This window comes from Ailuropoda melanoleuca, chromosome 2, assembly GCF_002007445.2.
Source record: "Ailuropoda melanoleuca isolate Jingjing chromosome 2, ASM200744v2, whole genome shotgun sequence".
In the NCBI taxonomy this organism is placed as follows: Eukaryota; Metazoa; Chordata; class Mammalia; order Carnivora; family Ursidae; genus Ailuropoda; species Ailuropoda melanoleuca.
In genome coordinates, this window is record NC_048219.1 from 64,735,389 (window position 1) to 64,762,878 (window position 27,490).

A 27,490-nucleotide genomic window follows, 5' to 3' on the forward strand; every position below is an offset into this window, starting at 1 on the left:
ATAGGATCACTATAGTCAAATCAATTATATTTCTATGTACTGCAAGACAGGAAATACCATTAAGAGGTGTTATCACTTAAAATAATAAGACAACACAAGGTACACGGAATAAAAACAACAAAAAATATGCAAGTCTCTTGTGAAGAAAATTAGAAATGTTACTGAAAAGCATTAAAGGAAACCTAATAATGCAGAGACACATGATGTCCCTGGATAGGAAGATATCATCATTAGATTTGAATTCTCCTAAAACTGATGCATTGATTCAATCCAATTCAAATAAAAATTTTAACATGTTTCTTTGTGAACTTGCCAAAGCTAACTCAAAAACGCATGTGAAAAAAGAAAGAACCCCTAAGACACTTCTGAAGAGAAGACTACAGGAGCTTGATATTAGGAATAGACCAACAAACCAGTTAACAAAGAAGAAAGCTCATAGACAGATCTTTACATACATAGAAACTTGATATAACAGTGGTAGCACTGCAGATAAGTGAAAAAAGTAGTATCCAATAAATAGTGCTGAGCCGGTGCTGGTAGCTACCGTACTAGATAGTGCAGATCTGATTGTTCAATATTCTTGGCTAATAAGGGCTCTGCCAGCAAACATACTGATCACTACTGATTTCTTCAACAAGACTCCTTCTCCCCAGTCTTGTGAGCTCCACAAGTAGAAGGGAGAGCTGTCTAGGGGGCTGCAAGTACAACTCCCCTAAGCTGTAGTTAAAAAAGAGAAGAGTAAGTAGATTCTTCCCTTGAGCAAAGCTTGGTGGGAAGGTGTCTCTCCACCTGGCCTCTCCCCCAAGCGAGGCATATGGTGTAGCCATCAGAAAGGACAACACGCACGTTCATACTACCAGCCTCAATGGCTTTCTCTGCATCTCTGCAGAAACTCTTCTCAGCTTTAGATTCGTGAGTAGAGGCCCTTTAAGGAATGAGATAGTATTTTATCTCTAAAAAGGGTGGCATTGCCCCAGCAGTAAATTAACTGAAGGAAGAAAGCAGTCTAACAGAGATGCTTAGTCCTACAATGGTGGTACCACTTCGATAGTAAAACAAAATAACGGCACTTTAAAAATTCAAGATCTTTGGCTTTTGTATTAAAGTGAATCAAACCTTGTATGGACCTAGAGGGTATTATGTTAAGTAAAATGTATTAAAGTGAATCAAACCTTGTATGGACCTAGAGGGTATTATGTTAAGTAAAATATGTCAGACAGAGAAAGACAAAGACCATATGATTTCACTCATAATGGAATCTAAAAAAGCAAAAGAAAGAAACAAAGCAGAAAAAGACCTTAAAAACAGAGAACAAACTGGTAGCTGCCAGAAAATGGATGAAGGGGAGTGGGAGGTACAGGCTTCCAGTTATGGAATATGTAGGTCACAGGAATAAAAAGTTACAGCATAGGGAATACAGTCAATGATGTTATAATAGTGTTGTATGGTGAAAGATGGGAGCTCCACTTGTGGTGAGCACAGCATAATGCATAGAATTGTCATATGACTATATGCATACCTGAAACTAATGTAATATTGTGTGTCAGCAAGACTTCAATTAAAAAATAAATAAATAAAGTGAATGACACCCAACTTACGTGGTTCTAAAGTGTCTATAACAATCTTCCTGTAGGGGGCCCTAGGTGGCTCAATTGGTTAAGTATCCAACTCTTGATTTTGGCTCAGGTCATGATCTCAGCGTCCTGAGATGGAGTCCACGCTGAGCATGGAGCCTGCTTAAGATTCTCTCTTTCTCTCTCCCTCTGCCTCTCCCCCAACTCTCAAAGAAAAAAAAAAACAAAAACCCACCCACAATCTTCCTATATATAACAATCTTCCAAATGTTCCATTAAACCACGAAATTCAGCAAATAAACAATACGTATGCTGATGGACCTGGAGGGAAATATTCAATATGTAAGCTAAATTAAAACTGGAGCCTCTAATTGGATGCAACTTCAGAAAGAAGATATATATACACTAATAATTGGGTAAAAAGATACCCATTCCTTATGTTGAAAACAATACAATTTGTAATTACTTGACTTTTATATTTTTAAGTTGTCTTTACCACTGCTAAATTATAGTACTATATTCCACTTGTGTAAAAAAATCATCATTGTATTCTCCAAATTCTCCGCCCTCTAAGATAAGAGATTCAACGACATTTTTGGTCTCTGATGCCTTGAATAATCCCCAAAGCATTCTTTTCTCACTTAGTTTTTTGGATTGGAAAAGAATGCACAAAAGAGGCAGAGGTGGCCTATGCAGAATAAATTTTGGAGAAGACACGCTTAGGTAAGTGCCACATATTAGGCAGACCTTATTTATACTTTTGGGTCTCCATTTTCTCATTTGTAAAATAAGGATGGTATTATCTGTCTTGCACATTATTAAAAGGGTCAATTACACACACAGGGATGAATAGTGTCCCCCCCCAATTCCTGTTTATCTGGAATCTGTCAATGTGACCTTATTTGGAAAAAGGTCTTATAGATGGAATCATGTTAAGATGAGGTCATACTGAATGAGTCTGGGCCCTATATCCAATGACTGTGTCTTTATGAGAAGGGAATGTGAAGACAAGAGACACAGGAACGGCCCTATGACAATGGAGACAGAGATTAAAATGATGCTGCTACAAGCCAAGGAATACCAAGGAGTGTTGGCAAACATCAGAAGCTAGGAAGAGGCAAGGAAGAATTCTCCCCTAGGGCCTTCAGAGAAAACATGGCCCAGTTGAATCCTTGATTTCAGGTATCTAGCCTCTGGAACTGTGAGAGAATACACTTCTGCCCTTAGACACCTAGTCTGTGGTACTTTATTGCAGAGGCCATAAGATTCCTAAAACAGAAATGAAGCACTTGGCTTATCCCTCACAAAGAAAAAAACATACCATAGCATTTTGTTATGGCTGAATAACAGCAGGCAGATTCTGATCTTGTTTGACATGGAATCTCCAAGAATACATTTTAACAGTTTTAGTTAGGGATCATGTTTACGAGTGACCAAAACTCAACTGAAACAGGCTCTAAAAAAAGGCCTGGAGGTGGGGTGAGGTGAGGAGGTGAGAGAGGAAATGAGGGAGGAGTCAGAGAGGGGCGATATTAGTGGATCCTGAATTTCCCACACAGATGCAGCTGGACCTCTGGAGTTACTGAAGGCAGGTCTCACCACCTGGTTTCTCATTTTACTTTTCCTGTGTTATTAACGTCATTCTTTTCTCCAGCTGTAGTCGAGCTTTACCCACCAGGTGAAAACATGACTGCCAGCAGCTCCCAAATTTTATCTTTTATGGACTTTGTCCCCAAAGAAAGACTGCCTCCGTTTTCTGGGTCCCCAAGTCCAAAAAGCCCAGAGAAACACTGAGGAGCTTGAGCTGGGTCAGCTTCCACTCCTGAACTCCCTGTTGCCGCTCCATGGCGGCGCGGGTACCAGAGGCAGGGAGGGATGGAAACAACCTACTCGAGGAACAGCTTGATAAAGAAGTAGTTTCACTTTTGTTCTTTTACCCCGAATTCTGACTAAGATGCTAAACTGAAGTGAGCAACCAGAGATAGAGAAGTAACTTTAAAGGCAGATACAAATACAATTTGAAGAATAAGAAGTAGTCATAGATACATCATCCAGAAATGCAATACATTGATAAAGAACTTGAGTGAAGAGCCAATAAGCACATGAACCGGATGCTTTATGTGTAAGTTTAAATTTTCCCAGCTGGAATTAACTGAAACACAATTTCCCCTATTTAAAAGAATAAAAGAGAATATAAGAAATTAAGCTACCACTTGAAGATGTAGTTTAAAGGAATTCTTATCTTTTTGTAGTAGAGGAAATATATTTCATCAGCAATAAACATTTGACTGCCCTGTGTGGGCAGGGCGCTGAGGTGCCACGAGATTGTTTCCAGAGATAATTCAACTACGTACTCAACATTTAATTTTCTTAGAAATAGAAATGATTACTTACCATGGTACTGGGGTCTCTATCAGCTCGATTTAGTTCAAAAGAATTTATTTTATGGGCACTCATTTCATCAGTATCAGCAATGATATAATGTCTAGGAGAGTAAGCATTGGACAGGTTCTCAAGCAGCCTCAGGATCTCAGTGGTGTGCCCACCTGGAAAAAATATTGGGAGGCCTAAGATTAAGAAACCCACAGTGTGGTTACCAGACGGGAGGTGGGCGGGTGATGAGTTAAATGGGTGATGGGGATTAAGGAGGGCACTTGTGATGAGCACCGGTGCTGTATGGAAGTGTTCAATCACTACACTGCACACCTGAAACTAATATTACACTGTGTTAACTAACTGGAATTTAAATAAAAACTTAAAAAAAAAGAAACCCCCAATGGACATATCTATCTGACTATGTTATACTGTTATATTTCATGTATTTCTCAATAGGTGAAAGGAACATTTGGAAACAATAATCTATGCCCTTGTATAAATACTCCTTTTATATGGGGGAAGAGGATAATACCTGTATAAAAATAAAAGTGGCACCAGCAGTAGGTGCTAAAGAAGGCACAAAGAAGTATAAGACACAACTCTTGTTATCAAGAAGTCTGGTAGGAGAGGGGAAAGACACACAGACATTTGAAGAGTAATGCAAGACAGCATGCAAAATTTAAATGGGGGCAGAGGTGAGGCAAGTAAATGGTTATGAAAGACCAACCTTATAAGAGGAGGGGAGATCCCTGGTAAAGGCTGAGAGGCCTTGAGAGGTGAAGCTAATGGATAGGAGTAGGGAGGCCGCTGGCCAGGAGATGGATTATTAGGACATGAGACGGCAAGAGCAGAGAGGTGTGTTCAGGAATGGTGGGAATACTGCGAACAAGGACGAGGGTGAAATCAGATCGGGAAAGAAGCTTGGAAAATGGAAAGACGGTCACCGGGTCACTGAAGGTTTCTGTGCTGAGAAGGAATATCAAGGAGGCATGAGCACTGACCAGCAGGGCTTGGGACTTCCTAAGGAAGACTCCCGTTCAGCACCGTAACCCCAGCTCCTAAGAGAGGTCTCAGCACACTACAGGTAGTCAAATACTTACCAGTTTCACCAAACAACTGTTCAATTTTTGAAACTGTACGATCTCCAAAATTTTAATACTTTAATTTTAAAACCATGAATTTAAAAATCGACTGTGTACACTGAGGTTTCCTTCATGAGGGAAAAACCCCGAGAAGAACATCAACCTCTCCTGTTAACTGTACAGCATTTAAGCAAAGCAATCAAAGTCCTCAATGACCCCTATCATACCTATTTCGTTTTACTTCACAATCTCTCAGCCTCAGCCAGGATGATGTGCTTAACATTCTTCTCAACATTCTTAACATTATTCATCCTATTTGTTATCTCCTCCTTACCTCTGGTCTCAGTGTCCCTCCCATCTACTAAACTCTCCCCCACCGTTACTATGACAAGAAAGCGCTTTCAGTAGTGACACAGTGAACATATAGAAGGATAATCAAACAAATTAAACATGTGGTTTCTCCCAATGCACGTATTTTCTTATAGTAGAAAGGGAAGGATTACTCTCTAGGTTCTGGAAGGAATTAGATATAGAAATAAAATTGGCATAGATTACGTGTGAGGAGGAATCAGAATCATACTTTGTAACTTGTCACCCATCTTCTTGTCTGGGGCATGTAATTTACACATCTGATTTATACTCATTTTAGTATTTTTGTTTTTAGCCTTGAGAAAATGTGGTTTGCAAAGTAGGTACTTGTTTTCACAGCCGGACCAATTAAGGATAAAAAGGATAATATCCACATTTTCCACTGCAACTAAAACTTCATTATACCTGCTTTAACAGTCTTTTCTTTTTTTAAAAGGAAACATTTACTGAATACATTCTTTGAAGATTTAACCTTGCCACTGAATAAAGTCATTAAAACGATGGGCTTTGTCTTCTATTTTACTCTTTTATTAAGATATATTCTTTGGGAACAAAATCTTCTCAGTTTTAGCTTAAAATATATCCGGAATCCAATCTCTTCCCCTGCCATCTCCTTTGCTACTACCCTGCTCCAAGGCACATCATCCTCACGTCGACTATGACCGCGTCTTCCCGGTCTGCTCCCCCAGCTCTGCTTGTCTATTCCAGGGTCTACAACGGTCTATTCTCAACACAGCATCCAGTGTGATTCGGTTAGAGAGAGTTGATCAATTTACCTCTGCTCAAAACCCTCCAGTGGCTTCCCTTCTCACATGCAATAAAAGGCACCTTGTCATCTGACCCCTTACTTTGTTACCTCATGGACCTCATCTGCTTCTACCTGGCTTAAGTCTACTCCAGTCCCTCTGGCCTCCTTGCTGTTGGGTAGCTGTCATCTCCCCTGGGAAGCTTTCCCTTAACAATTCTGTCTAAAATGCAGCCTCCTTTCCGTACCTCATAATATTTATCACCATACAATTTAATATGCAGTCTGTTTCTTTAGCTTTTCTCTCCCCCAACCCTTGCTCCGCTAGAAGGTAAGCACGATGATGGCAGGGACTTCTGCTCATTTTGTTACTGCTGATCTTCAGTGCCTTGAAAATAGTAGGCACTCCTATTATTGCATGAATGGGTAGATGAGCATTTGGTATTAAATCTAAAATTTGCCTAAGGAAATCATATATTTCAAAGAAGAGTAGTAATTTTGATTGATATTCTTTGAAAATATGTGGTTAATTAATAACATATTATGGAATCTAAAGATGAGACATTTTTTGGTATTCAGGGTAAACACCGAAAATGCCTTCCCCCCCTCCTCCAAAATTCTGGGCACTAACTATTAAATTATTTGTCTGATTACAAGTCTTTCTTTGACTTGGATGATTCTTTGAGGTCCTGGACCTCTCCTTATCCTGAATGGTTTGAATGACAAAGGCAACACTTGCCAGACTAATTCTCAATCTCAATTTTGGTTCCCAGTCCACCAAATTTAATACCGTCAAATGAATGGCTCTAACATCCATTCATCCTTTTGTTCAGGACAGAAACCTGGACATCATTCCTGGGCCTTTCCTTCCCTCACCTCCCACTTTCAAACCACAAGTTCCTTCTTGTCTCCCTACCTCAGTCTTTGTCAAAACATTCTCTTGACAACGCAGAGTGAATGATCTTTGTAAAAGCTTAGATTTAATTGGGTCACTCTCCGCTCCAAAGTATTTTAAAAGATCCTTTGCTACCAGGACTAACAACAGTCACCATTTAAATGCTTATTATATGCCAAGCACTTTGCTAGACACTTTTAATACTACATTTAATCTCTCTTCACCGCTTCTCTTCCCATATTTTTCAAGGTGGAAACAGAAAGTTCAGTGAGGTTAACTAATTTGCCCAAGATCACCAAGTTAGTAAGTGACAGAGATGTGATTCAACTCCAGGATTATGCCAATCTAGAGCCTGTGGTCCTAACCCCTGCATGGTATGAAGCAGTGGAGTAGTGCCAATAGCTTTATAGAGCATGGGTTACAATGCCCTTTGGGATCTGGACTGGGCTTACTGCTCCACATGGAACTCAAAGCAACAGTTCCCTCCCACCTCTGGCCATTGCAAGTGCTCTTGACTTCTTTTCACACCCTTCCAGTCCTCAAATTCTCTTTGGTTGATTCCTGGTCATCTTTCAAGTCTCAGTTTAGAGATCACTTCTTCCAGGAATTTTCCTGTCTCAAATTCAGATAAAATGGTGCCCTTCCTGAAGACTGCTATAGGAGTCTATACTTTCCAGATTACAGCAAGTACTCATTTTGTTTTGTTTTTTGTTTTCTATTAGTTTTTCTATAATCTCGTTTTCACTCATTGCCTGTATCCTTGTACCTTTCACACTGTTTCACTATCAATTCACCACTCCATGGCAAGTAGTAGTAGTCGATTTTGTTACTTCCAGAGCTTAGCATAGTGCCTGGCCTTTCAGATGGCTCAACATAAAGTAATGAATTATACCAGAACATAAGTTTAGAATATTTGCTCATACTGTAAATATTAATCTAACTGGATACAATCTCCAATTAGCATTTCTAAATGTACATAATATATCTATCTCTGTCAGAACTTATCCATTTAAAATTGTGAGGGCCTGCAGAGCTGGTAGACTCTGTTAAATTGTATCACCTGATAGGGCAGCTTGTTGTTCATAAGCGGACACAATACTCTCAAATGTGTATTGTTCTCTGGTCAGTAGATAAACTGTCCCTATACTCATGGATTTGTATATTTATAAATATGACAATTCACTTTGCCTCATCTATCATGTAGTATTCGTGATTCCCAAACTAAATACAAAATGCCTAGATTAATAACGCAAAACAGCAATTTTTACTCAGGAAAATTGTAAGTTAGTATCATAAGGCTTCTGCGTCCTCTCCGCTCAATAATAATTTATTAGAATAATATACGCTAGGTGGAAGCTTAATTACAGACAAATGTAAGTTACTCATTTGTCCTTAAAAGATGCCTGGGCCGCGTCAACAAACCAGAATTTTGCCCTGACTGCGCTGACCGGTTCCGGTTAACACAGGGAAACTACAAATCTCAGCGTGCAATGCTCCAAAAAGTGCTAAGAAGACTAGAGGAGAGTGTCGCGGTGTACTCTGGGGCTTGTAGTCACCGACCCAGGCTCGACAGTCACCGCCCCAATACTTACCGGACCCAGCCACCACCAAGAGACTGAGAGACTGACGGGGCACCAGGACCCGAGAATGGAGCACTACCCAGAGCCGCAGTGCCAGCAGCGCTGCCACCGCAGCTCCCGCCGCCGCTAGGATAAGGACGCTAGCCATGCAAGGAAACAACGCATGCGTACTTTCTCCCGGCGCCGCCGCTCAGAAGCGGTCAAAGTTCAAGAGGTACGGGCGCTGCGGAGACGCAAACGGGGCGTGTCGAGCCTCTTGATGGGCGGGGCTTTGTCTGCGCTAGGAGGAGTTCAGGACGCGAGGCGGAAGTGCTGGCTCTGGGGACTTTCGTGACTTCCCTACCGGATTCCACGCGGCTACCTCCCAAGCATAAACTGAAATTCGGCAAGTTAAGCGCAGAAGTGTGATTTCCACCCGTGACGAGGTCAGGCCACCTGTGCACCCTAAAGGCTCCGGAGCTCCCAAGTTAGGAGGTGTTCCCGCGCCACTAACTTTGTGAATTCCACCTGAGGCCAATAGCATCCTTCGCCTTTTTTCTTCCTTCCTCTCTTCCTTACTTTCTTCCTTGTTTCCTTCCTTCCGTACTTTCTCTCTTTTTTAGTTTCTTCCTTTTTAAATGCCAAGGGAAAAGTTTCAGTTGCAACATGCAGACATTTCTGTGCTTGCCAGTAAAAGTTACCTTAGTACAAAAAATTGAATTTAGGGCCCTCATCAGAATCTCTTTCCCGACATTCGTATCTTTAACTTTTCTAGGCATTTTCACAGATCTCTGTGATCAGAATGGCCGAGGGTGATCACCTCCAATTATGCTATGATCCTGAGAGGAGTGGAAGCTTCAGTGACTGAAGGTAGCAGGAAAGAGAAGGCAGCGTCCTACAATTAATATTCAGTTAATTTTACCACAAAGCCAACACTTCCCCAATCCCAGTTTTGCTTATTTTTGTTGCCTATGTAATCCACATTGCAGCAATATAAAAATGCTGAGATTACAGAAGTCCCCTCACCCCGAGTGTAATTTGCCATCAGTCCGGTAGAGACTGTAGGTGAGATAGGGTAAGTATACAGATGAGTAAACAGGTCCTGAAAGATGAAACATTTTGCTCAAGTGAAATAGTGGCAGACCTAGATTTAGAAACCAGAAATCCTAACTCTTGCATAGCAGTATTACATTGTGTATTCCTTTGCTAAGTTCAGACTTGTTTGATTATCACACTTGCCTAGAGCCTAGAATGTGTGTTTTAAAATGCATTCTCTCAGGAGAGGTGTAGGATCAGGTTATCCAACCAATGTGTCAATTTCTATCAGCAGTCAAGTTTGGGAAACATTTGGGGACTTGGTAGCATCATTTTCTTTTCTTTTCTTTTTTAAAGATTTTATTTATTTATTTGACAGAGAGACAACCAGCGAGAGAGGGAACACAAGCAGGGGTAGTGGGAGAGGAAGAAGCAGGCTCCCAGCAGAAGAGCCTGACATGGGGCTCGATCCCAGAATGCTGGGATCACGCCCTGAGCCTAAGGCAGACGCTTAACGACTGAGCCACCCAGGCGCCCCTGGTTAATGGATCTCATAGCGCTTCCTGTATTCTGTCTTCTGTATTCTGTCTTCCAATCAAATCCTCTTAACCCTACATCCTCACAATAAGGCCAAAAGGTGACTATTATTTCCCTCTTTAAGGATAAAGACATAGATTCTATAAAAGTAAAATAGTTTGCCTAAGATTTCTTAGCTAGGAAGTGGTGGAGAAAGTTTATAGTTGTGGGCTTAGAAGTCAGTGCCTCAAATTTTGATGAAATCAGAATCCCCTGGGCTTAATAAATACATAGTTCAAAGTCCAGAGGTAGGGCCTCTGGCACAGTATAAAAAAACAACTAAAGTATATTACAAAGGATGTAGTTTTCTTTCATCTGCCCACTCTGCCATTCCCAGCAATGGCTTCAACCTAAGATTCTTCCCTTATACTTCAAAGAAGATGTTAGCATCTCAGAAATTACATCCAGATGCGGAAATTTCCAGAGCCAAAAAATGACATTATCTTGTCATTGGGTCTTTCTTTTTAAGGCTGAGGAGACTTTTTCCTGAACCCCTCACAGACTTCCTTCCATGCTGTCTGGCCATATTTATATCACTTGCTTATTTATGATAGGAATGAGACCTCAAAGCTGGCTGGGGTAGGGTGGGGCATGGCATACAGCTACCTGTTGTATCTGGTTATTTGGTGGAGGGTGGATACTGAACACAATGGTCTCTTGGAGAGAAGGAAGTTGGAGGAGGATAGAGGAGAGATGATTGTCGGTTAGGCAAATAGCATTTGGATTGCTGTGAAAATGTGTCCCAGATGGCTTTGTAACCTGACACAGGCAATGCAGATGTCAAGCATATTAATGATTACTGGACTGCAGCTCTCAGAAGACACTCTTGGATTCTTCTTTACCCCATCGCCTCACTTCTGTAATTACCTGTATCTGTAGGAAATAATCAGCTTCATCACATTGGCATGCAGCTGGAATGAATGGGGATGATCAAGCACTTAGGGCTGCCAGTAAACACAGCAAATCAAAGAGGGAGGAGTAGCAGGCATTGTTTAGAATTATTGGTTGAGTTATTTTGAACTAAGGCTAAGGTCAAAGTATTTCGTGTTTCTGACAAGGAAGTTGAGTGCAGAGAGGAGGTAGGTGGCAGGCAGGGACAGGAACAAAGTTGGGAACTCCTGAACAAAGTCAATGTCTGCTGGTCTGTGACAGGCACAAAATATGTAATCAAGAGGTCAAGAAGCTGGGCTGGATTAATCAGGAAAGGCAAGGCTGAGTGACAAGCAGCAACTAAAATTTCTCTTGGGGAGTAAATTGTACTGATAACACAGATTACAGATGCACAGAAATAAATTATAGTGCTGTGAAAGCATGAAAAATGTATTAATAATTAACAAAATGAGTAATCATATTGAGCCATAGCCAATTGTAAGTAAAGTCTGTCTGGGAAGTGATTTTTATTATCTTCTTGAATCTATTTTCTGAAGCTTCTAAGGCAAATATCTATTATTCATGAATATTAAAAAAGTTAAGATTATTTTGCGCTATTCAGTAGGATTGTGTTTGTTAATTTATTCAACATATTTAATGAGCACCTGCTATGTGCTGGATTTGGGTACAGGGGATCTCGTATGAATAGGACAATAGGCCAGACAAGAAACTTAGACTAGAAAGATGATAGTGGAGGCAGAAGAGGGTTTGAGAAGAAGATTTGAGATATATTTTATGGATAGAGTCATTAAAACTCCTTGGTGGATTAGATATTGGGGATCAAGATGGCTCCCAGAGTTTTGGCTTCAAAACTGGTTGGATGGTGTCATTTGCTAAGAATAGATGGACCGGAAGAGAAACAAGCTTTATGGGTAGACACAGGGGAGGAGAGGATGAAAATGAAGTGTTCCGTTTTTGGATGTTAGTTTGAATAGCTTGTTAGACATCCAAGTGATTATGTCAAATAGGTAGTTTCATGTACAGATCTGAAGCTTGGGTCAGAGCTAGAGGTATAAATTTAGAAGTCAGCATATACATGATACTGAAAGCCACGAGACTGGGTGAGATCACTGAGGGAGGGAGTCTAGGTCAGTCCTGTGCAATAGAACTTTCTTCAACGATGGAAAGGTTCTGTGTCCATGTTGCTCACTATTTACATGTGCCTCTTGAGCACTTGAAACGTGGCTTGGGTGACTGAGGAATTGAATCTTAACTGTACTTCATTTAAATTATTTTAAATTTAAATAGACACATGCGGCTATTGTCTACTGTATTGGACAGCTCAGGATTGAGAAGAATATGGAGTCATTAACATTTAGAGGTCTAATAAAGGAGATTTAGCCAGTAAGGAAGATAGAGAAGGGAAAGCCAGGAAGATAGAAGGAAAATCAGGAAAGAGTGATATCCACAAAAACCAAGAGAGGAAAATGATTCAAGAGTGGGAGTGCAGTCAGCTATGTCACATGCTGATCATAGTTGGGATCAGATGACTTGAAAACAAATTTGTCACTGAAGATCTAATAAAGAACAGCATTTTCATGAAATGATGGTTGTAGAAGGCAGTTGGAAATGGGCAGAAGAGAGAATGGGAGATGAAGAAAAGCAGTGTCTATAGACAATTATTTCAAATTTTTCTTTGAAGGGGAATGGAGAAATTGGATGAGAAATGAAGGAGAATTTGGAATTGAGGAAACTAATTTTTTAAGATGGGAGTTATTGGACATATTCATTTGAATTTTAAAATGATCCAATGGAGGAAAATTGATGCAGGAGAGAAAGGGAACAAGAGTAGGAACAAAGTTCTTCAAAAGATGAAGAGGGTTGGAATGTACAGCACAAGTGGAGGGGTTGGGCTTTGATAGGAGGGGGACGGACCCTTATCCCATGATAATAGGGTGTAAGGCAGGGATATAATGCAGGTACTGAGACGTTTATAGAACTGGTGGTGAATAGATGAGGTTGTGGAGATATGGGGTATAGAGTGTGAGAGGCTCTGGGAGAAAGAAGTTAGGAAATAATCATCTTGAAAAGTAGTTGGCATATTCACCAGAATTGGCGTAGGATTTCTGGGCAGATTGGAATGTCCATTTGAAGCTTGTGATAACAAATTCAGAGAGAAACCAGTCAACATAATTTTATGTCTTTTTCCCCACTGGAAAAGACAGATAGTTGGCTTTAACCAAAGTTAGATTTTTGACAGGTGAATACATTAGCGAGGCAAGATTCCTCTCAAGGAAGGGAGGTCTGTGGAACGTTCTCTGGACATAGTGGGAAGTGAAGACAGGAGGGTAAAGGTAGGAGAGTGGATGAATAGTGGCCAAGTGTAAGTTCGGGGGTTGGAGGCCTAAAGAAGATTGAAAAATTGCAATGAAAGAACTAGAGCCAATTAACTGTAGAGATAAGAGGTGGTGGTCAGAGGGTGGGATGTTTGAAGTCAAATTCTGTTATTACTGATAGTGTTTAGGGCATAACTATAAGAATGGCTGAAAAAGATACAGGGGCCACCCACATGGATGCCAAAGTCACTAAGGGGTAGAGAGGAAGATGAGCTCAAATTTTCAAAAAGTAAGAGTTCGGAAGATGATAGCAACCAAAAAACACTTTGGGTGTAAGCAGGATCTTCCATTTGTCCCTCAAGATTCATGCTTCTCCACCCCAGCCAGAGCCATGAGAGCTGAAGCCTGTGGAGTCAATCAACAGTTTCTTTGCTGTCTGCTTCTGATTGGGTTTGGCCAATGAAGAGCCTCAGCAGATTTGATGCTGGGAGGCTGTGTCCCTGAATGGGAGGTCTCTGCTCTTCAGCATAGCTTCTATACCTCTCTCTCCTGGGCCCCAGAACTCCCTTCCCTTATTCGTTCAGGCCATGGGGTGGTGATGATTCCACTGTTACTAGCCCTCAGTGACTGCACTATCCCTTGTGCCTTCCTTCCCTCATTCACACCTCTGTAAATCATCCCTTTATTAAATCATCCTCAACTAAATACAAGTGTGCCATCTATATCCTGTTGGGGTGGTACAACTGCATGACAAGAAGTTCAGAGGAGCTAGAGTTTTTGAAAGACAGAGAAATGGTTTGGAAGCAGTGATGCAGGCCAAGAGTTTCCCCACCTCCTGTGGGTGTGTGAGAAACAAATGGCCTCCATTTGAGAGACATACTGAGGAGCAAGTCCTCAGGTTCTGCAGGGAAGTCATTCAAAAAGAAGTTAAGATATAGGGGAAATTTGCAGGTGACAGATTAGGAGGTCCAAAGTATGCCATGAAAGGGTTTGAAGGGTGGTGAGGAATGGGAGTTGGGTCATATTGGGAGAATTTAAAAGTAATCATGGAGATAAGAATCAGGATGATAATGGCCCATGTGGGAGGCTTCTGGGGCTTGGAGCAAATAAGGAGGAGGGCAGGCTCTCCATTCATTTCAGTTCAGTTCTACAAGTACCTAATATGTGCAGCTCACTGGGCTAGGTACTGGGGAACAGTGGTAAGGCAGTAACAGTTAATACCCAAGCAGTGACTCAATAATGAGCCTGACTATGTGAATTGCATACCTCTTAACAGGGCCTCCTAGAGAAAAGCCACCCAACCTGTGCTTTCATGGGCTGCCTTGGAGTATGGGCCACTAGGGACCCTGGCATGTAGGCCCCTTCCCAACAGAGTTCAAAAGTCTTCAGTCCTAATGAAGGTAGTAAAGTACAGATAAAGACTGAAGCTCTTCTGCAAGAGCCAGGAACACCACTTTGGTCAGCATTATGTGTGCCCGTGACAAGGTAAAGCTGGAAGGGATTTCTTAGTCTGAGCCATAGACAGAACTGTGGCCACCAGGACTGATGGTTGTATGCTTTACCATTAAAGATCTTCCAGAAGGTGTGGTAGGATAGGTGACAGAAATTGTCCCAGTACAACCCAAATCTATACACTAGACCTTTTTTTTTCCCTTATCAAAATATATTAATATATGTTTAAGTTGCAACCTTTTCCTGGATCAAGCCACTTGCTAGGATTCCTTGAATACTAACCCTTAAAGGCTAAGGCCATTGTTAATATTTAATTGGCATTTGCTGTGTGTTTAGAACTTGAATTAACTAATTCTCACAATAACCCTAATGAGGTAGGCATTATAATGATCCCATTTTACATATGAAGGTATTAAGGTGCGGAGGGATCATTTGCTCTGGGTCACAAAGCCAGGAATTGGCAGTCAGGATGCCAAAAAAGCTCATACTCTTCTCTTCTACAGTATCATTAAAAGAATTTATCATATATTTATACCAGCTGTTATACTATATATTTAAAAAAGGAAGATAGAAAGATACTTTACTATGATTGACTTTTCCTTTATAAAATTAGACCTAAATAGGAGGCAAAGGATTTTTAAAAAGTGACCTTTTCAGGGGCACTTGCTTGGTTCAGTTGGTAGAGCATGTGAATCTTGATCTAGGGATTGTGAGTTCAAGCTCCCTGTTGGGTATAGAGCCTACTAAAAAAAAATTTTTTTAAGTGGATTTTTCATAGTCCAGTTAAGAATTGCTTTTCTGTTTTCTAGCTTTGTCTCCAAGTGCATTCCAAAAGGATACTAGATTAAATAGACATGTCTGTGTGTGTCTGTTGAGTCATACCTTGTTTAAGATAAATTTGCAGTGAAATTACTAGACACACTAATTTTTTTCTCTTACTTTATGTTCATTTATCTCAGGTATATCTTTCCAGATATGTTTATAAATTCAACTCCAGCCCTGTACACACAAAATGCCTTATCAGTTCCAAATTTAGCAAGACATTAAAATCTTATTTAAAAAAATATTCCCATACTATCATGGTACCACACCAAGTCATACTGTTTATTAATGACAACCACAACAATAATGGCTCCTTTAATTTTCAGTTACCATATTTTCAGTTTTAGACCTATAAATAAAGTCAGAAACAATTCTATTTTTGCACTAAATACTGCTTGTCTTTGAAATCTTGCGAATTAATTTTCTCCACATCCCAACCTTCCCTCCCTGCAAAACCTCTGCCTGGGATGCCTATGAAGTCTGTCTTTTCTTCATTGCATACCTGCCCTTTCTACCCTATCTTTCCCAGATCCTTTTTTGCTGCACAGAGCTCTTTGTCCTTATTAGAAACACACAGATTGTACCTTCTCTCTTATCTGACTTTGTTCCTGTGAAATTCACATGCATGATAAAACAAGCAGACTACCATTCAGTAGGCATTTATATACTTTCTCAACCACCTCTCACAGCCTCTTATGAACTTAAGTACTATTATTATCCCCATTTTGTAGGTGAGGAAGTTGAGGCTTTGCCACGCCAACTCATCACTGCGGCTTCTTTGATTTGACTTCCTGTGGATGTACTTTGGCCATCTAGTGGCCTCAGGAATATGGTGATGTTACTTAGGGAAGGTACTTACTGCAGAAAACATCTTACATTAAGAAGAAGGGGATAAGAAGAATGAAATATACAGATGTGCTACTTAAAGGTTAGTGTTATTTTCTCTTGCAAGTGTTGTGTAAATAATATATGAATACATTGCCCCATAGCAGGTAAGTAACTCTTGCTGTGCCCTTTAACCTAGTTTCTTATCAGCGTCTCCAAGCTTTATTTAATGTCCTGTTCATCTTTCATCAACATTAGGTGCCCTATTTATTGTGAATCCCTTCTCAATTTGTTACAAACAGGCTTGTTAATTTACCAACAACAGTTTTTGATAGAAATCTCAGATAACTTTGCTATTTCCCAAACTTAAGCTTCCCTTCTCCACACCAGTACTCCAATGGGATCTTTGCTGGTTGTATTTGTTTTGGAGTAACTTAAAAGAACCTGAGAAAGTCTTACCACTTTGTAATACTTGATGAACATTTACCGAGGGAACTGTGGTCTTAACTTAGAAATTTAAAAGAATCTCTAAATTTACCTTTCTGAACAGATGCTATAAACTAAACGAAACCTCTTATGGTCAGTGTCCTCCATCAGTTACGCCCTCTCTTTCCTGAATCTAACCACTGACTCTCGCCATGTCTTTATCCTTAACCTGTTATGCTCAAGTCTCCCCCATTAAAAAATAAAAGCAAAGTCAATAAAACCCTCCATCAATCAGACTGGCTCAGCATAACTCCTTTAAACTACCAGCCAGGCACAGCACAACCACATGAAAATGGTCCTCCAGTCTTTAACCACACCTTTATGCTTTTGCCGGAGTGTTTTTCCATTCCCAAACTATTTTTATTCAGTTGGGCTGTTTCATGAAGCCTTCTGGTGAGCACAGAGCAAAGTTCTATTTCAAGTGTTGAGAGGTGGCCATCTGAGCAGGTAGCCAGACAGCCGATCTTGGTGGAGTCCTAACGTATGGAGGTTCCTCTCAGCATATAGAGGTAGCATGGCCCTCGCAACACTACAGAAAGAGGTATTGACTGACACAGGCCTTGCCCTAGAATGACACTGTCCTATGCATAAAAGATACCTCTGTAATATACTGACCCAAAGAGTGTCTGAGTATTTAAGAGCTTGGTTGAATTTGTGCTGCCCTGACTTGCTCCTACAAAAGGAAAGAGAGCCTTCCTGTGATAAAACTTGCAAATAAATGGGATACATTAGGTTGGCTCTATCTTAGCCCATCTTCCCTGTCAGCCAGCACCATATGGCTCTCCAGTAACGTTCTGAAAAGACCTAACAAACCGCCCAAGAAAGGAACTTTCAGATGCCTTCTCCCCATTTTCTTGCATCTCTTCTTAGTCTCTCAGTCCGGTGGCCCCTCTCATCCTTCAGAAATATTCAGCCACTTCCCACCAAAGGATGTTCTATCCCTTGGTTTCTTTTTCTGTATCCCAGTGCCTCAGACTTCATCTGAATGAGCATTCTTTTTTTTCCCCCCTCAGTCATGTGGGACTCCAGAGGATAATGGGCTTAAGTGTCATGACTGAGGGTGAAGGTAAATCTCCCAATCGTTGTTTCTCCCCACCACAGTGATCTCTCTGCCATTTAAAATATAAGCCGCATTGCAACAGCAATTATTTTCCTCAAAGACAATCCAATCCAGTCCTTCCTCCATGAAATATTCGTTTTCTTAAAAAAAATTGGCTTTATAAAAGTATCAGAACAGAGATTGCTACTTTCTCTACCACTTTAAAGAAACAGCACCAACTTTTATTAGAATTTGTTAATTCTGGGTCTCTTTTTTATGGGGGTTTGGGATGGCAGGGAGTCACATTTTCCATTTAATCTGCCAAATAAAAGTGCCCAGAGTTTATGTTTTACTATTGCTGATTCATATCTCTTTCGTCCATTCATATTTATTGATTTATTGTCCCCCTTCCATTGGTATTCTAAAGAGGGGGGTTTTGCCCAAACTCCAGCTGTGCCAAGGTGTTTTGGGTCCTTCATTTCCACACCCAGCTTGGATCCCTGGTTCTCCAGTGAACAAGCCGTCTGTCTCACACAGAAGTGGCAGTTACTGACTATGGGAGTGAAGTAGGTGGAGGCGCTGTCTCTGGAGGCCCCAAGACCCCACGACTATAAGATGCAACCACCATATCCAAGAGTAGTTCTGAACTGTGGCAGAACTTTACCCGCCTAACATGCAGAGCACTCTGCCAGTCCAGCTGTTCAGGCAACACAATCTGTATATGCTGGGCAGCCAGAACTGTAGGCCACCCTAGTCTCCAGAACCTGATACCCCAACTTGGTCCCTGGGGGCTGGTTCTCATCTCAGTCCACTTGCAAGTGGGGCTAGTCATACTAGTCACCATCTTCTCTTTTTTTTCTTAAAAACTCAGTGTTCTTAAAAGAGACTAGTCCATGTTTGCTGTCTCATTTTTCTTGGTTCATTTTCACTCCTTAATTTGCTGCAGTCTAACTTCCGCCGTAATTATTCACCAGTAACCTCTAGATTTTCAAGTCCAAAGAGCATTTCCTTTTCTAGCCTCCCATGTTCTCTCAGACAATTGAAATTTTTTCTCCCATTGACTTTGATTACTCTGTTTTCTTCTGATTCTCTTCACATCACTATTGTTCTATCTTGATATTCTTCTTTAGTTTTTCTTTCTCTTTCTACTTCCCTTAAGATAAAAAACCGAAAACCTTAAAAAACATATTTAGAAAATGCTAGAAATAATAAAATGGAGACTTAGGTAGCCACCAGCTAGATTTGCCCTTTCATGTATTCTTTTTTTATACTGCCATTCTCTTTCCCTCTAAGAAACGAAATCCTTATTTACCTGATGTTGGTCTTTGTATCTCTGAGGGTTCTTAACCTTGGGAATCTTTTCTTCTTACTTCTCGTGGCAGATGAATGGCTGCCGCTGTAACATTCATTACCCTCCCTCTGGTGCATGTTCTCTCAGCCTGAGACTCCTTGACCTCCTTTACAGCTAGGTATGATTTTGTGGGGACTTCTTGCCAATGGACTGTAACTAGAAGTGGTGAGTACAACTTTAACTCTACCTTTGTGAAAGAAGACAGCTTGCCTTGCGCTGCTTGCCATCTCCTTTGTGGACGTGTCTATGATCATCTGTAACTATGGAGATGAGGAAGACAACCTATGAGAGAGTGGGACAGCAAGATAGAAGGAATCTGGGTCCTGAATGACCTCATAGAACAGAATGACCTGTCAGTCTAGGCCCAACTGTTATGTGAGAGGGAAAGACACTTTTGTCTTCTTTATTTTCATTTTTCATTTCTTTACTTTCATTTCCACTGCTTTCTGGAGTCTCTATTACAGCAAGTTAGCCTTTACTCTAGTACAAAAATTGATACCTGGAAATGGGGGACTTCTAACAAAGTCTTAAAACATATAGCATTACCTAAGTGGTCAGACCATTGGCAGCGAGGAAACAGCTCTTGCAGTCTGGAAAACTGGTGATTCTTGTAGTGCCATTGTAAGATATTTGGTAAAAATCTCACCTACTTAATTTGGAAGACTAACCATGTTTCTTGTATCACTGAATTTTAGAGGAAGCATTTGGAAAGAACCAGAATATGAATGTAATTGTTGCTCCTTGGCTAGTTTAGGAAGGTTTTCCAAGAAAGAAATGAGCTCACATAAGAAATGATGAGTTTGCAAGGAAAGATGGAAGAAAATAGAGTGTATAGAAAATAGAGGCCTCACAGGGTTGGAAAATCCAATTATTTCTGTGGTCCAAACGGGAGAAGACTGTTTTTCAGATACTTAAAGCCCACCCATTAAGATTCCTCAGCCAAAGAGATCTAGCCTTGCAGCAAAGGTCAGATTAGCGGTGTTACCCTCACTTAGTTTTTAAAGATTACCTCAAAGTAGCCACAAAACAATGAGAAGAAGAAGGAGTAAAGCATAGAAACTAAAGAATGAGAAAGTTTAAGAGCTCAGTCCAGAAAAGAACTTTGAGTATAGTTTCTGTCACATGTAACAGACTGGAGGTGAATAGCATAGAAGCCTACAAAGATTTTGAGGAAATTGTATTGCTAAAGAAACCGGAAATCTGACCTGCAAAAGCCAATCATTGTGTCCTCAAGCCATTTCCAGGAAAGCATACTCTCCAGTTTTCACTTAAATTTTGAACCTGGAGGATAATGGACAAAGAAGAACCTCCCAGAGTGTGTGAATGCAGGGGCACTGTGGGTATAACCAAACACATCCAGATGGGTTGGTTAATCAGGGAATTTCTTCCATGGCCGGGGCAGGATCTGGAAAGAAAACTATGAACGACTTCTGGTTGTCGCATGTTTCCTATTCTGTCCTTTTAGAAATGGAAGTTTTTATTGTGGTTAATTGTATGCCTGCTCCACCATTGCATATTGGGTTGAGTGTGGGCATGAAATAACTTCTTTTTAGTTTATAATTATTGGACTCTATGTAGCCACATCTAGACGTAATAGAGAAGGCTGTACTTTCCCCAGAGATACTGGGCTTTGAGCTGGCTACAGAAACTAGGTAGGCCTATGGATGGCCTCTCTTAGAGAGAGAGGTTGAGATACATGGGAAGAAGAGAGTGCTTAAATGGTTGGGTAGTCTGAAGGATTGAGTGAACCTCTTTATCTTTGCCTTAATTCATGCAGTCTTCCTGGAGGTTCTGATTTATTTATTCAGAAACCTATCATCTGCATGTTGACAGCTCTCAAATTTGTATGTCCAACCAGGATTCTCTTTTATGTTCTAGACCTCTATTATCCAAATACAGTTAACCCTTGAACAATATGTATGGGTCCACTTACATGCAGTTTTTGTACAGTACAATACTGTAAATATATTTTCTCTTCCTTACAATTTTCTTAACATTTTCTTTTCTCTGGCTAACTTTATTATAAGAATACAGTATATAATACATATAACATACAAAATATGTGTTAATCGACTGTTTATGTTATTGGTAAGGCTTCCAGTCAACAATAGGCTATTAGTAGTTCAATTTTGGGGGAATCAAAATTTATATGCAGAGTTTTGACTGCATGGGGGTTGGTGCCCCAAACCCCCATGCTGTTCAAGGGTCAACTATATTGGATACCTTTGTGTGGATTGACCATAGGAGAAATCCTAATCATAACATGTCTGAGACTGAAGTTATTTTTGTACTTACTCTGTGAGAGATTGCAATTAATAGTCACAAACTCAGCCCACCCCCACCATACATCGCCTCTTGCACTGTGACTTTTCTGTTCTTCCCATCAAGGAGTGGACTCTGGATCTCCACCTCCTAGTATCTGAGCTTGCTTTGTGACTTGCTTTGATCAATAAAATGCAGCAGAAGTGATGATGTGGGAATTGTGAGCCCAGAGCTGAAGAAACCTTGCAGGCTTTGCTATCACTCTCTTGGAAAGCTGCTGTCATCATGTGAAGAAACATGGGCTAGCCTCTTTGAGGATGAGAGGCTATGTGGAGAAAGATGCCCAGCTGGCACCCAGCACCAACCACCAGCATGACTGGCAATGTAATTTACAAGGCCGAGTAGCTCCCCATTCCATAATTATTCAGAATCTCAGGAGATTCTTGAGGAGACAGGAATAGCAGAACAATAAACTCGGCACAAGTTGCATGCCCATGAAGCCGGCCTTGACCCTAGAGAAACCATCTTGGACCATCAAGCTCCTGCTCAGCACCACTGCTGACTGTCACCGCGTGAGTGAGCCCGGGCAGAACCGGCAGGATTTCTCAGCCAAGTCCAGCCCAAATTGTAGACCCACAGAATTGTCAGCTAATAAATGATTATTGTTTTAAGCCAAGAAGTTTTGTAATAGTTTGTTTTAAGTAGCAATGACTAAAATGATCTCCTATCCAGGCTGATTAAAGCCCGAATTATTCAACCTCACCCATATTTTTCATGTCATCCTATGAAGCCTGAGGAGCTCTCTTTCACCTCCCTGTGTTTTCTCTTCTTTTCTAGGAGTGCAGGTTGTGGAGTCAGAGTGTCTAGGTGTGAATTAGGTTCTCCCATTGCTAATTATGTGACCTTGGACACATTATTTTGCCTCTTTGTGCCTCTGCTTCCATCTCCATAAAACAGAGCTAACTTTATCTTTCATATTAGGGTCTGTGCAGGTTAAATGAGGTCATACATAAATAGGGCTGAGCACAGTGGCCATGCTCTAGAAGTGTCAGTGATTACGACAGCCTTGAATCCAGCCACACTGTCCATGAGGTTCAGGATGAAACATGCAGGAGTGCTGCAGAAGACTTCGGGGCTTGGGCAGGAATAGCACTCACAGAGGGAAGTGACGTGGTCCCAAAGGAACTATAAAGTAGTATGAGCTCAGAAACTCAAGCTTGGCAGTCAGACTTTCCTCCCTCCCATCCCAGCTCTGCCATTTTCTTTCACAAGTTACTTACTCCCTCTAGGTCTTCCTTTAGTCAACTGTAGAGTAGAAATAATAAAAGGAAATCTCTGAGAACATCATTGCGGGGCTAACCTGAGGACTGAGTGATTAAGTCCTGTAGGCCTGGCTTATCGAGGAAGCCCTGTGAGCCTGGGCATATAGAATATGCCCCCTACATGGTATCTGAAATGTGAGTATTGGTCAGAAAGGCAACCCAAGGTCTCTCTGCAAGGGTAATTATCAGATATAAAGTACACTATATACAAGACTGTAAACGACGTGAGGTAAGAGATCAGGTGCCAAGGAGAGGGTGAACAGATTAATTTTGGAAACCAAGGCAGAAGTGAAACCCTTCAGGACTTTGGTTCCTGCATCAGAAAGTGTGATGATGTAATGTGTATTTCCTAAACCTCTCTGCAAGCTACAACAGCAAAGCAGAAAATGCTTTAGGAGCAGATTTTGGGTTAGAGGGAACTATTCAAACAAATCTCAGCTTATGCACCACCAAGTAGCCTTTGCAGGCCCCCTTCATTTTTGGGTTGGTTCTTGTCTTTTCTCATCAGTCACGAATCCAGTTATTTATTGAGTACCTTGGAATATAATGATGAGTGGCAGACCAGTTTCCTGTCCTCACAGGGCTTCAAACTAACAGGAGATTCAGACAATTAAACCAGCAACCTCAACACTTTGTGAGAATTTAGGGATCAGGAAAATCTTCCTGGAGGAAGTTAGACTTAATGTGAAACTTGGAATTTAGATGAGTAGGAATGAACTAACCAGGGGAGTTGGGGAAGAGAGGAAGATTCCAGGCCAAAGAACAGAATATGTAAATGCATGGAAGGAAGACAGAACCAGGAACCTGGGGAATTTAAAGCAGTTCAGTAGTGCTGAAAATTGAGTTTGAAGCCAGAAATGGCTAGAGAGGAGATAATGGTTTGAAATGTATTTACACTGTTAAGGAATTTGGACTTTATCCTGAGGTTAATGGGAAGACAGAAGTGTTTTTACAGAGGAGTGACATTTTGAAAGAGTACTCCATCTATAAAGTAGAGAATGGAAGGGTCAGGACAGAACGTCAGCACCTGATTTTGTAAAAAAGTTTTATTGGAACACAACCAAACCCATTCATTTACATATTGCCTGTAGCTGCTTCCAGGCCTTCCATGCAGAGTGGAGTAACTGCCTATCTGGCCCTTTAAGAAAATGTCTGCTGAGGCTCCTGAGTGGCTCAGTCAGTTAAGGGTCTCACTCTTGATTTTGGCTCAGGTCATGATCTTGGGGTACTGGGGTCAAGCCCCGAGTCAGGCTCTGCGCTGAGCATGGAACCTGCTTGACATTCTCTCTCTCTTTCCCCACTCCCCCACCCTGCTTGTTCTCTCTATTTAAATAAATTAATTAATTAACTTGAAAAAAGGGAGAAAGAAAATGTTTGCTCATCTCGAGGAGACTGTTGCAGTAACTGGGTAAGACAACGGTGGCCGCCTCTGAGGAAGGCAGTAGGTATGTTGGAAAGGCAGTTGGTAGGAAATCATCAATGACACTGAAGAAATCATGACCCAGGTATCAGCTGAGATAATCTGTTTTGCTTTTTAACTAGTTAAGATTGTTTCAAGCCCCTATTACACAACCTTTAAGTAAAGCGCTGTACCTGCTGATATGTTCTGCCAGTTTCCCAGATGTCTATTTAGCGTTACCTTGGGTCCTGCTCCTACGGATGGGTTCAGTTATGGGCTGTGTCATTGTTCTGGGTGTGCTGTCTCCATTCGCTCCTTTTGTCTTCTTGCAGTGGCACTTGGCTCCATGATTTCTTCACTTACCCCTCCCCCCCAACCTACTCACATAGTGTATGTGTTTGTGGGGAGGTGTGGGGGCTTAGGGATTATGGAAGGCTTACTAAAGATTTGGAAGACATGAGGGGAGTCAAAGAAATGCAAATAAGAAAAAGGATTATACATTTTTAAAAGTATTTTAGTATACTGTGAAGTTCCTCTGTCTTCCATCTTTTCTTTCTCTTCTCTTTTCTAAGCATTTCCTCCATACCCCCAGGTGAATTTCTGAAGTAGATCATGTCATCTTCCATGATCCTGTCTCTTGCTAACCTCATTCTCAGTCATATCGTCTACTCACAATGACTCATCAAGGCATTTTCCTCTGAAAAGAATTCTAGCACCAGCTGTTGAGAAAATTAGTTTAACTTCGCCATCGGATTAAGGTGTCTTCAAACCAGAGTACTGAGAATAGGTTTAGATCAAACAGCTGTAATCTGACATGTCCAGCTGGAGTAGCCAGGAAAGGAAGGAGTCCAAGATAAGGGAGGAAGGCAGGTAATCAAGTAGGGAAACCAAGATCATTTCTATAAGAGTAGTGTAAATATCAGACCTTAGGGGAGGGTGAGGTTGTAATTAAGAGAGGAGGCCAGGCATCTAGGATAAGGAAATCAACCAAAATAATTATATCATAGACCGATGATTCCTTATGAAAAGAGACTGTGTCTTAACTATTTTTAGATATGTACCACTTAATATAGTGTTAGACACACACGGTAGGGACACAAGAAATGTTTGATAAACTGAACCCTTAACCTCATGCCATTCCTGAAATCTGGTTCTTTTTGTGCTCCTGGGACTTTGTTGTCTAAATCAGTCTACCATGTCTGAACAGATCAATCTATTATGTCTGAACAAATCAAACAGCCTAGGTAAAAAAGTACTTATTTAATGTGTTCTTCCTTCAGAAAGACCTAAACTAGGTCTCAGTGTATTTGCATCACAACAAAAGTAGCAATAAACAACTGTTAGTACTACCACCATCGTTTATTGAATGCCTTTCAGATCTGGAGTACATTAGCAGGTGCTTACCTACCTTCTTTCATTTAAGCCTCGTGATGACCCTATTATTATATTCATTTTACAGATGAGGAGACTCTGGCTCAAAGAGGTTCTCTTTCCTGAGGTTATGATAAGTGGCAGGTTGTTGGAGTTCAAAACTCTTGATCTCAATAATACTAGTCTTTGCTGTCTCATAACTGTTTGCCTTGCCTCCAGTTTCTAAACCTTTGATCTCATTCTCTTGCTTAAAATCTGTCATAGTTTTCATATCCTCCTGAGCAATAGGTAGTGTGGTGTAATTTCTTTTTCACAGTCCCTGCCTACTTTAGTGGATTTATCTTTTTTTAAATTTTATTTAGATTTTATGAAGATTTTATTTATTTATTTGAGGGAGAGCATAAGCAAGAGAGCACAAGCAAGGGGAACAGCAGAGGAAGAGAGAGAAGGAGACTCCCCACTGAGCAGGGAGCCCAATATGGGGCTCAATCCAGGACCCTGTCTCAGGATCATGACCTGAGCCGAAGGCAGCCACTTAAGTGACTGAACCACCCAGGTGCTCCCAGTGACTTTATCTTTGATTGCCATTTCCATAAATTCATATTGAGTTCCAAACATCTCTGGTTCCTGGAGCCATGCTAAGCTTCTCCATGCTTCCAGGGTTTTGTATGTTCTCCCTCTTTCTTGAGTATTCTTCCTTCTCATCTGCCTGGCCTTTAAAACCAGGGACAAAATTTCTAATCAGTTTCTCTGGGAGATCTCATCATCTCTCTAGCTTTTCATTCTTCTATTAGTAAATTGAGGTGATATTTCCTACACTTTGGAAAGAGGTTATCTGGCAATAATTATGGCTTTGCCACTCACTGGCTATATCATCTTAGGAAAGTTACTTGATTTCTCTAAGCCTTAGGATTTTTTTTCTTCATAAAGTAAGATAATGATGATTATTTAAAATAGCACCTGACACGTAGTAAGTACTCAGTTAGAGTGAGCTATTATTGTATGGCTCTTACGTGGGTTAAATAAGGTTAACATACATAATGATCTAGCACGATATTTGTTAGCACACACTTAGTGATTTCCTGCTCATCCTTCAAGATTCAGCTTACGTTCCCTGTGATAACGCTTTTCTGTAAGCGTTCTGTACGTTTCACACATGGTTAGCCATGTTGTCAACTGTGCTCACATACTTTTATTTTCACTTATTGTATCCCATGTACTTATTGACTTAGGTTCTCATCTCCTTGACCACCCTGACTCCTTGATGACAGGGACTATTTTATTATCCACCCAAACCTAGCACGGATAGGTATTTTATGCAACTTGGTTGATTGATTGAATGAATACATTCATTAGGAAACAATAAAGGGTCTCAAGAAACTTCTAGTTAGTGGTAACACTACACTGGTACTGGTACTACTATGTCATGTTTATCGAGTGTCATGTACTCAACATTGTCCTGAGTGCTTGGTGTTCCTTAACTCACTTTTGAAAGAAGGAGAGAAGAGGGAGAGAGAAATTCTGTCTGGAGGAATCTGTAATTTTAGGAAGAAAGTAGGTCTTAAAACTAGGAATACTTTTGACAGGGAAAGAGGGGAAGGAAAGACATTCTGTGTGTTGGAAGCTTGGGCAAAAGCGAGGAGTCAGGAAAATGCACAGCATTTTTTGGGAATGGCTAGTGGCTGAATTTAGCTAGACCGAGTAAAGAATGTGAGAGGGAGAATATGAACCATGAGACTGGAAA

General features: G+C 40.9%; 2 protein-coding genes across 7 annotated transcripts in view; one reads left to right on the top strand and one right to left on the bottom strand.

Moving 5' to 3' along the window:
• Positions 1-8,804, bottom strand: part of ALG14 (ALG14 UDP-N-acetylglucosaminyltransferase subunit) — an 85,724-nt gene extending 76,920 nt beyond the window's left edge. For all 4 annotated transcript variants that reach the window (XM_002915127.4, XM_019795126.2, XM_034653959.1 and 1 more), the window contains exons 1-2: positions 8,634-8,804; positions 3,969-4,120 (exon numbers count right to left, since the gene is read on the bottom strand). In XM_002915127.4, the coding sequence (XP_002915173.1) occupies positions 3,969-4,120; positions 8,634-8,769 (288 nt within the window). In that variant the 5' untranslated portion in view covers positions 8,770-8,804. The remainder of the gene's footprint in view (positions 1-3,968; positions 4,121-8,633) is intronic.
• Positions 8,700-27,490, top strand: part of LOC100464807 (TLC domain-containing protein 4) — a 99,876-nt gene continuing 81,085 nt past the window's right edge. Inside the window, exons 1-3 of one of the 3 annotated variants that reach the window (XM_034653957.1) lie at positions 8,860-9,046; positions 9,376-10,272; positions 16,423-16,619. The gene's annotated coding sequence lies outside the window, so the exon portion shown is untranslated. Of the gene's footprint in view, positions 8,836-8,859; positions 9,047-9,375; positions 10,273-16,422; positions 16,620-27,490 lie in introns of those variants that run through there. The other 2 variants (XM_019795123.2, XM_002915126.4) reach the window with 2 other exon arrangements.